General features: G+C 38.4%; 2 protein-coding genes across 3 annotated transcripts; both read left to right on the top strand.

The window, feature by feature from the left end:
• Positions 1-2153: 2153 nt before the first annotated feature.
• Positions 2154-7618, top strand: LOC148867652 (importin subunit alpha-1-like). Its single transcript, XM_088980701.1, has 12 exons — positions 2154-2435; positions 2545-2763; positions 3062-3158; positions 3256-3347; positions 3452-3583; positions 3755-3940; positions 4032-4195; positions 4280-4358; positions 5824-5952; positions 6077-6204; positions 6387-6761; positions 7076-7618. Exons 2-11 carry the CDS (start codon positions 2554-2556, stop codon positions 6757-6759), a joined length of 1590 nt encoding a protein of 529 aa, XP_088836827.1. The 5' UTR covers positions 2154-2435; positions 2545-2553; the 3' UTR covers positions 6760-6761; positions 7076-7618.
• A 3282-nt stretch (positions 7619-10900) lies between these two features.
• Positions 10901-13115, top strand: LOC148867651 (ADP/ATP translocase 1, mitochondrial-like). 2 transcript variants are annotated; one of them, XM_088981678.1, is made up of 4 exons: positions 10901-11046; positions 11458-11978; positions 12147-12518; positions 12617-13115. In XM_088981678.1, exons 2-4 carry the CDS (start codon positions 11469-11471, stop codon positions 12911-12913), a joined length of 1179 nt encoding a protein of 392 aa, XP_088837804.1. In that variant the 5' UTR covers positions 10901-11046; positions 11458-11468; the 3' UTR covers positions 12914-13115. The 2 variants fall into 2 exon arrangements, with proteins under 2 accessions (XP_088837804.1, XP_088837805.1); XM_088981679.1 differs by having other exon boundaries at positions 10934-11056.
• Positions 13116-13355: the final 240 nt, after the last annotated feature.

The following is a 13355-nucleotide window of genomic DNA, read 5'->3' as shown; positions in this document are numbered from 1 at the left end:
CGGGCCCCTGACCAATTCGGTCACCAGGTCGGTTTTAAAGACCGTGCTCTTAAGCATTTCTTGAAATTGGGACTCCATTTTTGTTTGGTTTATATATCTATTAGAAAAACGGTTGTCTTGGATCATATGAAATCATTTTTGGAAAAAAAAATTTAGAATTATGTTTCTGCAATGATAAAATGTTTTTCCTTGTTGGCTTATGTGACACTTAATGGTGCCTTAGGTGTTATAAAAAATGTGCACTAGTCATGTGCATAACATTATTTACTTTCTCCTTTTGTTAAGGCAAATTCTGTATGAAACGTTTATTTATAAAATGAGAATGGAACCAAAACAGGGCTTATTGAACCTAGGCATATTGCAGATAGAAAGAACGATTGGATTGTGTTATATCTTATATGGGAGTTGATGCTGATACATAAGGGGTTGGGGTGTTCATTATGGGTTCGGGTCTCCTGCCCAAGAGAGCTCTGCCCATGTCTACCCACAATGTACTATTCCTCATGAATTGGGAACATCTCCCCCAACCAACCCGTGATTAAGAGTTTGATTTGGATTTTTAAATTTTAGAAAATAGGCTAAACCATAAACTATATTAAATCGAATTATTAATAATATAGTTATTAAAGTATATAATATATACAATACATATTTATGTATGTATATGTTCATTTGTCATTTCATACATTTTTGTTGTTTGTTTTAATATCTAGCTTGTAGTTTGATAACTAAGAAGCTGTTTTATATTTGAGAAAGTGTGAATATAATTTATATAATAGTAATAAATTTCAATTTAATATTTGAATTGTATATGTTAATTTATGTACATATACATGCTATTTGAGATTTCTAATTGGGTTAAACCCAATAGAATGACCCAAATTGTAATAGGAATATGATGAAACCATATTATTATGGTTTGATCTGGTTTAAGTATCATACTAAAATGGTTTGAGAATTTCTCAAATCATAATTTATTTAATTGGCTTTAGATACTTTCCAAACCGAACCAAACCAAACCGAAAAGGGGGAGTTAGCCTAAACTCCATATTGCACTACTACAAATAAAGTTAATCCAATCCGTAGGGGAGCTCACCTTTACTTCGATTAAGCTGGAATTGCACTCGATATTGCACTACTACAAATAAAGTTGCCTAATCAAATAACAAAAGCCCTAGTCCAACAGGTACAAAACTTCAAATTGGGTCTAATCGGTTTAAGTTGGAGCCACCCAAGTTGATCCTATTGCCGGATTAGAAGATAACCACGGGTCCACGCCACGGCAGCTAATAATCAACACAAACGAGACGGTCAACTCTTATCTTCTAGATGTTCAACACGTGGCAAGTTAGAGATGCCAGATAACAATTATATGGGTTCAAAGTTGTACCCCACAATGCACGCCCCACAGGCACATCTCAGCGTTCCTTGAGGACATCTTCGGATGTTCCCAATAGACGGTTGGGATGTGCTGTGTGAGGGCCGTGGGGCGCCAATGTGATCTCCAATTATGTAGTGTGTCACTAGAGTTAGCCTCAGAAAAAAAGAGACGTCGTCACTCGTCCGTATGGCAAGCAATTTCCTACCCGATAAGGGTATCATCGTCATTTAACACGACAGTAGGCAAGTGAATTCAAAAATTTACAAGTGCAAAAATTATAACGAAGTTAGCTGTTAATACTCCAAATTTGGAACTTCTGGACTACGCTGTCGCTGATTGTATTATGTGGTGCCTATCTATCAATTCGAAAAAGGAAGAAAATAACAAACGCTAACCGTCCGATCACGTTCACATCCAATCATCGTTGACTTCTGATCCAGCGTGTTTGATGGTTGATGCGACAATCAGAACAGTAGAGGTACGGAATGATAGACTGTGCTCTGCGACTATGAGACATCTAGCGGCTCCAGAAGGCTGAACACATGATCTATCCATCTTCTATGAATAAAATAATTGATAAATTAATAAATTAATGAAAGGAAAAAAGGCTAGCCGCTGAATTCCCATGGGCTCCCCACGGACGCCCAACATGCACAGGTAACCGTGCATTGGGAATATCTCCCCGTGATAAACGGTTGGATGAGCAAGTGGGGCGGGCTCAGTGGGAAACCCATCTGAATTCTTAGCCACTTATTAGTGCTTGAGTTGCAGAGTTGCAGAGTTGCAGTTGCCAATTGCCTTATATGCATCTTCAAATTCAAAATCAGTGGCATCGGTGTTAATAATCTCCAGGTGGAGCCTATTTTGCTTTCGGATATTGGTTAAAAACCACTATAAAAGACCTCTCCTTTCTATCGACTATCTTTCGAAAACAAAATAAAAAACCCAAACCCTCCGCCGTGCCGGTGTTTCTTGTTCTCTTCTTCCTCTTCTCACTTTTCTCTCTTTCTCTATCCCTCAATCCCGCCCCGCTCTTTCTTTGTCTCTCGATTAGGTACTGTTTTTCTTTCTATTCTCTTTCTGTTTTCCTCCATTTATGGTTTTCCTCTTGCCTGGTTTGTCTCGATCCTTAGATTTCTCTTTTTTTGTTGCTTTTCCTCTAGGGTGCAGCCATGTCTCTGAGACCAAGCGCCAGAACCGAGGTTCGTCGGAACCGATATAAGGTCGCCGTCGATGCCGAAGAAGGTAGAAGAAGGCGAGAAGACAATATGGTTGAGATCCGAAAGAACAGAAGAGAGGAAAGTTTGCAGAAGAAGAGACGGGAGGGCATGCAAGCACAACAATTCCCCACTGCGATTCACGCTTCTGCCGTCGAGAAGAAGGTTTGCTTAGTCATTTCTAATTCAATTTAGGCTTTGGTCGGATCCACCACTAGATTTTCGTGGATCTATGGATGTGGAGTCCTAGGGTTCTCTTTTTGATCTAGGACTAGGATAGGGTTTTGTGGATTAGGATAGGGTTTCGATCTACGTGGGTCGGTCGTTTACTTAGGCTTTGGTTTCAGTTTTTGAACAGCTGGTGTAGTAATCGATGTAATTACAGAGCGAGCAGACGCCCTAAATTTTAAATTTTTGTGTCCGGCACTTTTAATATTCACTGTGCGCATTCGTCTGATTGCAGTTAGAGAATCTTCCGTCTATGGTTGCTGGGGTTTGGTCTGATGATAGTGGATTGCAGCTTGAGGCAACCACACAGTTTCGGAAATTACTTTCAATAGGTATTTACTGGATTTTGATACTTTTTTTACCTATTCTTCCTTTTCCTTTAATTTTTTTTCTTGGATGGACAACAATTGAATGTCATATTTTCGACAGAGCGCAGTCCTCCGATCGAGGAAGTCATTCAATCTGGTGTTGTTCCTCGTTTTGTTGAGTTCCTTCTGAGGGAGGACTTCCCGCAGCTTCAGGTTCGAAGGGATACAACTCAATCTCCCATTTCTGTTTTTTAACCTATGTCTTATGCATCTCTCTTTGACACCTTAATTTTAATCAAGTCTTGTTGAACTTACAGTTCGAAGCAGCTTGGGCTCTCACGAACATTGCTTCGGGAACGTCGGAGAATACCAAAGTTGTAATTGATCACGGGGCCGTCCCAATTTTTGTGAAACTTCTGGGATCTCCGAGTGATGATGTTCGGGAACAAGTATGTATAGAGCATCAACTCGATTAGCTTTTGGGGTTGTATTTTTGTTTTCAATTGATATCTTTCTTTTATGCAGTGGGCGGGCTCTCTCTGCCGTTGTAAATTAAGCCGTCGGTTCATTTAAGCTTATAAAGAATCTTAATTATGATGGTTACCTCTTAAAAACTGTAGGCTGTGTGGGCATTGGGAAACGTTGCAGGTGACTCCCCCAGATGCAGGGACCTTGTTCTAGGCCATGGAGCCTTGATTCCTTTACTAGCACAGTTGAATGAACATGCTAAACTCTCTATGCTGAGAAATGCCACTTGGACTCTATCAAATTTCTGCAGGGGCAAGCCACAGCCTCCTTTTGAGCAGGTGGGATTTTTGAAATTCCTGCTTATGTTGCTTCAAGCTATATTATGCTGGTTGCTTTTTTATAGCCTGAAACTTGAAATTCATGTTGCAGACTAAACCTGCACTTCCAGCTTTGGAACGCCTTATTCATTCAAATGATGAGGAAGTTCTTACAGATGCTTGTTGGGCACTATCATATCTGTCTGATGGTACAAATGATAAAATTCAAGCTGTTATTGAAGCGGGTGTCTGCCCTCGACTTGTTGAGCTCTTGCTGTGAGTATTGTTTGTTATTTTTAATGGAGTTTGTAAAACATGAATTCCAAGCATAAGGTATGATTTATTCTTTATTGTTTTTAGCCACCCATCACCTTCGGTGCTCATTCCTGCCCTTAGAACAGTTGGAAATATTGTCACGGGAGATGATATCCAGACTCAGGTATGATTTTATTGTGCCTCCACTTTATATGCATGCTCATTAGGATTCTTTTGATATTCGTTGTGATTGAAAATGGTATATGAAGTGGCGTTCACTTCTTACTGAAATGTTATCTGATGGTAGTTCAGCCATTGTTCTTTTTTATTGATCTGAATGATAATGGTTCCATATTTCTATTGCTTGAGAATTTTAATGTTGAGTAGTTCGGAAAGTCAATGTTTTGTTTTTTTCCTCATATCTTTGACCTGCAAGTGATGATTTATGTTTGAAATTACATTTTATGCTATTCTTTCCAGTTTCCACCCATTTTTCATTCCACTGGTGTTTTTGAATTTACTTGAGTCATTGTGTTGTTATATTGCCATGGATGATAACAAAAATGCTTCCATAGCTTTTAATTTTTGTTTTTTAGCGTCCTGTTAAATACCATACCCATTGTTAAACTGTGGGCCCTTAAATAATTCCTCACTACAATCCATTTCCTTTATGCTTGTGCTTATTTCATCTAGGCCCTTAAACCTGTAAAAGATCACTTCTTCTTAATGTGGTAGCTGGTGTTCTCTCTATACATGCCCAAACCATCCTGGTATACTTTATCTTGTTTTATCTGCTCCCATGTTCCTTTGAATAAGTTAATTTCTGATCCTATCCTTTCTGGTTTTCTCACTCATCCATCTCAACATTTGCATTTCTGTTACACTGTTCTTTGACATGCTATGAAATGTCAAAAGTATCACCATCATCATCATCATCGTTGTCACCCAAGCCTTATCACAAACCATATGGGGTTTTCTACATGATTCTTGTTTTGCCAGTCTGTTTTGTTTAATGTCAAGCATGAAAAGACAAATCAGGATCCATGTTCACGAGATTTTGGCAAAAAGTTTTAGTGCCAGAACACTGGCTACCAACCTGACACAACCCTCCTTTATCCAGGCTTGGGACTGGCAGTGTAAGACAAGCTTTACACAGGCAGAGTTGAAATGTGATGGGTATTTGATATAAAATTGTCATTATGTCAAATGTATGCAATGCCTTTGTTTTGCTGCAAGAATGTATATCAATCTTTAACATTGGTACATGGATTCATAATTTCACTCAATACACACAAGAAAAATAGGATGCTTTTTGTTGCTGCTATTGCCGAATGCCTGGGTTTGTACTAAATTGATCAAGCGATCTCTGAAATATCATTCCTTCCAAAATAATTTGATGTAGTTGTTTTTTGGTCACATTTTTTAGCCTCTACTTCTCTACTAAAGTATACTTGTCTTCTATTGGTTTTTGATTGTTGCTACTTTCCTTGCTTATGGTTGGCCATGCAAGTAAGAAATAGATTTGACTGCTTTGTTGCTAGTATTGCTACTTTTCTTGTCTATTTACTTTTAATGCATTTTGGCCTTTTTTGATATTTAAGACTTCCGGTGCTTTCTTTTTTGAGCTAATATTGTTGATATTGTTCCAGTATATCATCAACCACAATGCACTTCCTTGCCTTCTTAGCTTGTTGACCCACAACCATAAGAAGAGCATCAAGAAGGAAGCTTGCTGGACTATCTCAAACATAACAGCTGGAAACAAGGATCAGATACAGGTACAAAATAATATTTCTCTTGCGTTGTGTGTGTTTTCACTGGAATCATCTTCATTTCTAAATTATGCATTGTCTCTATTTCCTAATATGATATTTAAGTTGGCTGAGAATTTTAATTGCCTAGGCTGTAATTGAGGCCAACATCATTGGTCCTCTTGTCCAACTGCTTCAAACTGCTGAATTTGATATCAAGAAAGAAGCTGCATGGGCAATTTCTAATGCAACATCTGGGGGTAATCATGATCAAATCAAGTATAGTTCTTCTTATCTTTTTACTCGTTATATGTTTTTGAGTTACCCATGGTCGAATTAAATTTACTTTTCTATTGTTTCCTTGTATGTTTTATGGTACACAACTTAAATAAATTTTCTTCCTAACCTTTTCCTTGTATGTTATATGGAAATTCATACATCTGATTGTTTCTGTTTGACAGGTACTTGGTGAGCCAAGGGTGTATAAAGCCATTGTGCGATCTCCTTGTGTGCCCTGACCCAAGGATTGTCACAGTCTGTTTAGAAGGTCTTGAGAACATCCTGAAGGTAGGAGAAGCTGAGAAGAATTTGGGCAATACTGGAGGAGTAAATTTATATGCCCAATTAATTGATGATGCCGAGGGGTTAGAGAAGATTGAGAACCTACAGAACCATGACAACACTGAGATCTATGAGAAGGCAGTGAAGATTCTTGAGACATATTGGATGGAGGAAGAGGATGAAACTTTGCCCCCAGGTGATGCTTCTCAACCTGGGTTTCGCTTTGGAGGGAATGAGCTCCCAGTTCCTTCTGGTGGATTCAACTTCAGTTGAAGGTAAACCTGGGTTTTCTGCATGCATAGATAATCTAGATCCTTGTTATCCATTCATTATATTGTTAATTTGTTATGTTATCCTGCCGGTATAATGGTAGTGGGCGTGTGCCAATCTTGAAAAGTCAAATTGAAGACAATTTATAGCTTTTGATCCACATGTAGATTGCTATTGAATAATTTGATAGGTGAAAGGATTGTGTTTGTAGGGGTTCTCTCATTTTTTGTCAAAAAATGTATTGGTGAATAAGATTTTAGAAGCATGTTGTTTCTCTTTTCGTTGTCAGTGATACGTGTATGGATTTGAAAAATTGCAGGGTTTCAGATGGTGCAATGGAGTGAAGTTCAGGTCGGGGCGACGGGGTATATGTCGGAGTCGGGTCAAGTCTCGTCGTCATCGTGTTTGGGTCCTGTTTGGTCCAGTCTCGGGTGTGGTCGTAGAGGTGCCGAGGTGGGGTTGGCTTTCTACATTGGTTGAATAAAAGGGGTGAAAGGTTTTCGAAGGAGACATCATCATGGACTGGGTTATATGGTGGGCATAGTTTTGTCATTTGATTTGTATACCATGATATGCGGGGAGGAAAGAAAGAAAAATAGGGATCTTGCCGTCTTCAGCAAGAGCCAAATATATGCAGTATGGAGTCGGGTTTTTGTTTATTTTTTTTTTTCCCAATTCATTTGTAGTGTAGTTTGTTGATGCAAAGTCAAAGTCAGTCCTGGTATTGTTATTGCAGGGTGATATTTTGTAGTCAAAACCTATTTGCCTGGTGTATATCAAGGAAGCAGAAAGGAAGAAAAAGAACAAAGTGTTAATTAGCGTTATTGTTTATGAGTTAAAAAGAGTTCTTTTTTGGTTTTTATATTCGATTGGTTCCGTTTCTTTTCTGCGTTATCATTTTAGAGGAAAATTTTACGGCAATGCAAAATAGTTGGCAAAACAACAATTAATCACTGAATATCCTTTTGTGACGGAGAGTAATGCCTGGGTTTCTCCTTCTGTTATTTTGTTATGGATAATTGTTATGGACAATTAATCACTGAACAGGAGTAATGCCTGGGTTTCTCCTTGCGTTTGGGGCGGGGTGTGTTAAACGAGCGAGCTGCGGTGGTGAAACTCCAGGGTACTAGTGTTCACTACCGCTCCGGTGAATCTCTCAGAGTAGCTTTCATAATTGATCAGTGGTTTGAACATTCAAAAAGCACGTCGTGGCTTTTGACGTTCTTGGGATCCATACTTCAAATGAGGTGATGTACGGCCATACGGGTGATATTGAACTCACCCAATTAATATTGCGTGTGTGATGTACGGGATTTTGCTTTTTTAACACTTTACAGCGATGAAGCGATCGAGGGTATAATAATGGTGAATTTTCGGCTGTTTACCTCAATTTTCGACTGTTAAATTTCATGTACTTGGCTTGTAAAAACAAGAGAGAAAAAATTCTTTTAATATAGATCAAAACGCCGAATTCCTTCTTATCATTTTCTTTTATGTAAAACTGTTTTGTTTTTAATTTATTTATACGAAAGAGTTTTCTAAGGCTGTGTTTAGTTTGATAGTAAAGGTACCATGTTTGCCTGCCTTTTTTTTTTTTACAAATCAAACACGGCCTTAGATAAGTGAACTGTGCGATTCAAGATTTCAAGAAGCGCATTTGCCAATGGTCCAAGATCCAGGATCAAAATATGGAAGCCAAGGTGGAATGTCCGGTCAACTCTGGCTACCAAGTGAGTGGTGGCCGGTTGGTACGTTGGCTGGTATTCCCAGCGGATATGCGGATTCGAGTGCCGGGGGTTACCACTTACCTTCTAAAATTAGGCCTTGTTTTGGAGTATTTATATTAAAAATAAGCATTTATTTGTATTTGGCACTCAGTTTTTCAAATTATTTATTTTAATAAATAAATACTTTTTTCATTTTGGGTGTTTGATGGTCTTCTTTTTTAATAAGCACATGAATAAGAAATTATGATTCTTTTATCCTTTTTTTTTTTAAATTTTCAAAACATCCAATCCAAAGTGAATAAATAAATGTACTTTGATAGACTCATAGAAGTGTTTTCATAAAAGTATTTTTATAAAAGTGTTTTTATAAAAGTATTTTCATATGATTTTTAATTGGATTTAGATCACTTCCGATCTTATATATATATATATATATATATATATATATATATATATATATCCAATCCGATCTTATTTGGTTGAATTCGGATTACTCCTGTTCGGATCTTCCAATCGGATTAAGATCACTCCCTGTGTGTGTTATTTATTTATTTATAAATATAATTTTATAAAGTTGTTATATTATTTATTTTTTATAAAAATATGTATATATATGATGAAAATAATTAAAGAAACTTGTATTTTTTTGTTTTTACTTTATTTAAATTAGTATTTTTTATTTATTTTTATTTAATAATTTATTATTTTAAAAAATAAATCGGATCAGACTATATCTAAAAATCTAACTTACCAATAGAATTCGAATTCAATTTGAGTCCTATCAAATTTGATCGGATTGGATCCAATATGAATAATGTCAGATTAGATTCGAATCTAATACGATCCGTTTGCATCCCTACTTGGGGTCATTTGATAAATTTTGAAATTGCTGAACTGAAAAACGTATTGCTCTGCCTTCCGTTGAATGAATTGCTTAATATCTGAAGCTGAAGCTGAGTTAAACTATTATTATCAGTGAGTATTATATATGATGTAATTGTTTGTGCACTAAAAGAAAAGCTATATAAGTCGTTAAGTCTAGTGATGCCATCTGAGAGATAGGGTTGAGTGTGGGTTAGCTTCAACCTGAATCTGGCTGATGTAGCCCTGGTCCACTTAACCTTATCCGATCTCAATCCAATAGGATCGGGTCAAGGCGGATGTACCACCTAATTGATCTCTATGACTAGGGGTGCAACTCCAGTGAATTGGGTTGGTCTTAGCCCTAGGCTCAAACTAGGCGGATGTACCACCTAATTGATCTCAATCCAATAGGATCGGGTCAAGGCGGATGTACCACCTAATTGATCTCTATGACTAGGGGTGCAACTCCTGTGAATTGGATTGGTCTTAGCCCTAGGCTCAAACTAGGCCCCTCCAAGACTTTGGGCCCTAGCCCAACAGTAAGTAAAACCCTAAGTTGGGGTTGGATCGTGCTGCATGTGTTGTTTACTTTGTTTTTCTGTCTTTTAATTTTATACATTATATAATACAATATGTGTAATAAAATAACATTTTATATAGCAATATGTGTAATAAAATAACATTTCATATAACAATCAATATGTGTAAATTGTATCATGGTTTTTAAGAGTGGATCAGACCGAGAAAACTGGAAATCAGTCAGTTAACGGGTTCTGTTTTACCTCAAAACTGCCTTTGATAAAAAACCATTGATTTGGTCAGCGATCCACTAATTCGAATGGATAAACCATCGAACCACAGGTTGGGTCTGATTCAGGTTGAGCCACCCGAGTTGCACTCAAGTCGGCCTTAAAGCACAAAAGGATGCCGAAGGAGCACAAACACATTTCAATCACTTCCAATCTCTCCGTTCCTCCACTTTAATTTCTTCCCTCTTCCACTTGCTTCTTACTGTTTCTAATTGTTGTTCGGTTGATTCGGCTGTTTCTGGGCTTTAATTCAGGAAACAAACATGATTTATCTATTAGAAGAAATCCACTGGCTGCGACATTGATAAAGTTTTTGGTGAAGAACACCTTAGAGTCCGTTTGTTTTAGGGGTCAGATTAATGGAATAGAATGACATTCCCCCGTTTAAGAGAAAATCCATAACAGGCTATTAATAGAGCTGATTCCGATCCCATTCCCACAGCCGGAACATGGGAAGAATATACCTTTCTGATTCTGATTCCTATGGATTTTGATTCTAATTCCAACTATAAACCAACGACGACTGAAAACTCTGAATTTGCAGTTCTTTCTCTTCTAATTCCGATCCCATTCCTATGGCTTTGCCACCCCGCTTCATACGTTAAGGAAAACAGCGACGACTGAGCCCCCAATATCTTCGGATCTCTGGGCGAAAAACGAACGTGCGTACGAATTTGCAGTTCTCGTGCCGAAATATCGTTCTTTCCGTTACAGATGACTTCCGTTCCAAACCTTATTTTCGATGGTAATATTAATAGTTGGTGTCAATTTGTTTTTGTCTCGTTCTTTCTCTTCTTTCCTTACCAGAACTACTTCCACTGATAGGTGAATCCGTACGTCGATCTCTTGTTCTGGGAGAGAACATTCTCCTGCTGCAAACTTCCGTCGAGGTAAAATAAGGTTAAAACGATTTTGATGGCTTGTTTTTTCTTCCGACTGTTCTCAGTCTTTTCCTTTTCTTCTAATTACTAGAATTCATTTGCGCTTCAATGCTTGTTCATTTCTCGTTCTCTACTGCTTTTCCAATCTCTTAATAGTTTCCAGAATTCAAATCCTTTAATTTTATTCTCATATGCTGATTTTGGGATGACATTTGTAATTATCAAAAGACGGTCATTGATTTTTAGTTTGAATCCGATCTAGCTCAAAGAATAGTACTAACAGTGGTATCTCAAATCCCCTGAATCTTTAATTAATTGGAATTAAATCTTCCTGAATCTTTTTCAAATCGTCGATGGAAATTAATCTGTTTCTTTCTGCCCTTCTATTATGCTGATCACAATTATCCACATTGAATGTAGGCTTTGCAAGCATGGCAGATCGGCCTCGTCGACCATCTGTTGTTCAGAAAGTCGGAAGTCAATTTCGACTTAGATCCTGTTATTCCCAAGATGTGCAGGCTCGGAATGGTAGTAGCCTTTACAAGCCTTCCGGTTGTGAGAGACGTTTCACTTTTGGAAGTTACAGACACGGGGGACCGAACAATCCTTCTATGCAGGCGTATGGAGGGAGCCGTTGTATCTCTGTGCCCTCTTCCTTGTCACCTTTTCTTGTCGAAGCTCCTTCGGAGAAAGGCTCTGGGGCTTTCTTGGTCGACTTCCTGATGGGTGGAGTTTCTGCTGCTGTATCCAAAACCGCTGCAGCTCCCATTGAGCGTGTGAAGCTTTTGATCCAGAACCAGGACGAAATGATCAAGGCTGGTAGACTCTCTGAGCCCTACAAGGGAATTGGTGATTGCTTTGCTCGAACGATCAAGGATGAGGGATTCGCCTCACTGTGGAGAGGCAACACTGCAAACGTCATCCGTTACTTCCCTACTCAGGTTTGCGATCTGTTTTATCTATTCTTTTCCCTGTTTCAATCGATCCACTAAATAGGTTTAAACCCAACTTATGTTGGAAAAATTGTAATATTCTGACAGCCACGCTTGTTACCTGTTTGTTCATGGCTCCTGTCGTCTGTAACAAATTTGTATGTGTATATGAACCAGGCCTTAAACTTCGCATTCAAGGATTATTTCAAGCGCATGTTTAACTTCAAGAAGGATAGAGATGGCTACTGGAAATGGTTTGCAGGCAACTTAGCTTCAGGAGGTGCGGCTGGTGCTTCTTCTCTATTATTTGTTTACTCGCTAGACTACGCCCGAACTCGTCTGGCGAACGACGCGAAAGCAGCAAAGAAGGGAGGCGAGAGACAATTCAATGGTTTGGTTGATGTGTATACGAAAACTCTGAAGTCTGATGGCATAGCTGGGCTCTACCGTGGGTTCAACATCTCCTGCATTGGGATCATCGTCTACCGGGGTCTCTACTTCGGAATGTACGACTCTCTGAAGCCCGTGGTTCTGGTTGGAAAGCTGCAGGTTAGTGAATGGATGAAACAGATGCAAAATGCAGGGTACAGTTGATTTCAGATCGATTTTACTACATCTCACTGTTGTTATCTGCTCGATGATTTCAGGATAGTTTTTTCGCGAGCTTTGCACTGGGTTGGTTGATCACGAATGGAGCTGGGCTTGCATCCTATCCAATCGACACAGTCCGTAGAAGGATGATGATGACTTCCGGGGAAGCCGTTAAGTACAAGAGCTCCATGGATGCATTCAGACAGATCGTGAAGAATGAAGGGATGAAGTCATTGTTCAAAGGTGCCGGCGCAAATATCCTACGTGCGGTGGCTGGTGCCGGAGTGCTTGCTGGGTATGACAAGTTACAGATGATCGTGTTCGGGAAGAAGTATGGATCCGGCGGAGGCTAATTTTTATTACCAATTCCCTCTTGTTCAATACTTCTTTCATTTTTCTTCAAATAATTCTGTGACAATCGGCCTTTGCTTTGTCATCATCCTTGTTCAATAATTCTCCAATTGTGAGTTTGAGGAACGAATTTTGAGTTAGTTCTGGAGTTGCGAGTTCATTTTTGTATTTTGCCTTGTTTTTTATTCATTTAAGTTTATTTAATTACCGGTATGTTTTCCACTTTGTTTTGATTACTATCTATATCAATTCAAGGGGAAATGATTTACGAATTCATTGCTCAGATTAACGGGACAATTGTTAAAAGAATTTGTTTTTTTTTTCTGTTAATTGAAAGTATAATCATGTTGTCAAAAAAGAAAAAAAAAGGATAATCACTAAAACTAATCTTAGCCCAAGGTGCCAGTTTTGTCGTCCATCGATCCTTAATAGATTTATATTGGA

Source organism: Nelumbo lutea, chromosome 3 (genome assembly GCF_056320005.1).
Source record: "Nelumbo lutea isolate HS-2025 chromosome 3, American lotus-T2T, whole genome shotgun sequence".
Classification (NCBI taxonomy): domain Eukaryota; kingdom Viridiplantae; phylum Streptophyta; class Magnoliopsida; order Proteales; family Nelumbonaceae; genus Nelumbo; species Nelumbo lutea.
Note: the sequence above shows the minus strand (reverse complement) of the source record. Positions and strands in the feature narration are given on the sequence as shown.

What these genes read in the sequence shown, in the direction of transcription:
- LOC148867652 (XM_088980701.1), top strand. Translation starts at nt 2,554, where the DNA reads ATGTCTCTGAGACCAAGCGCCAGAACCGAGGTTCGTCGGAACCGATAT. An exon ending in GTGATGATGTTCGGGAACAA is followed by an intron (nt 3,584 to 3,754) that starts GTATGTATAGAG and finishes TAAAAACTGTAG; the next exon opens with GCTGTGTGGGCATTGGGAAA. An exon ending in GGTAATCATGATCAAATCAA is followed by an intron (nt 6,205 to 6,386) that starts GTATAGTTCTTC and finishes TCTGTTTGACAG; the next exon opens with GTACTTGGTGAGCCAAGGGT.
- LOC148867651 (XM_088981678.1), top strand. Translation starts at nt 11,469, where the DNA reads ATGGCAGATCGGCCTCGTCGACCATCTGTTGTTCAGAAAGTCGGAAGT. An exon ending in TCCGTTACTTCCCTACTCAG is followed by an intron (nt 11,979 to 12,146) that starts GTTTGCGATCTG and finishes TATATGAACCAG; the next exon opens with GCCTTAAACTTCGCATTCAA. An exon ending in TTCTGGTTGGAAAGCTGCAG is followed by an intron (nt 12,519 to 12,616) that starts GTTAGTGAATGG and finishes CGATGATTTCAG; the next exon opens with GATAGTTTTTTCGCGAGCTT.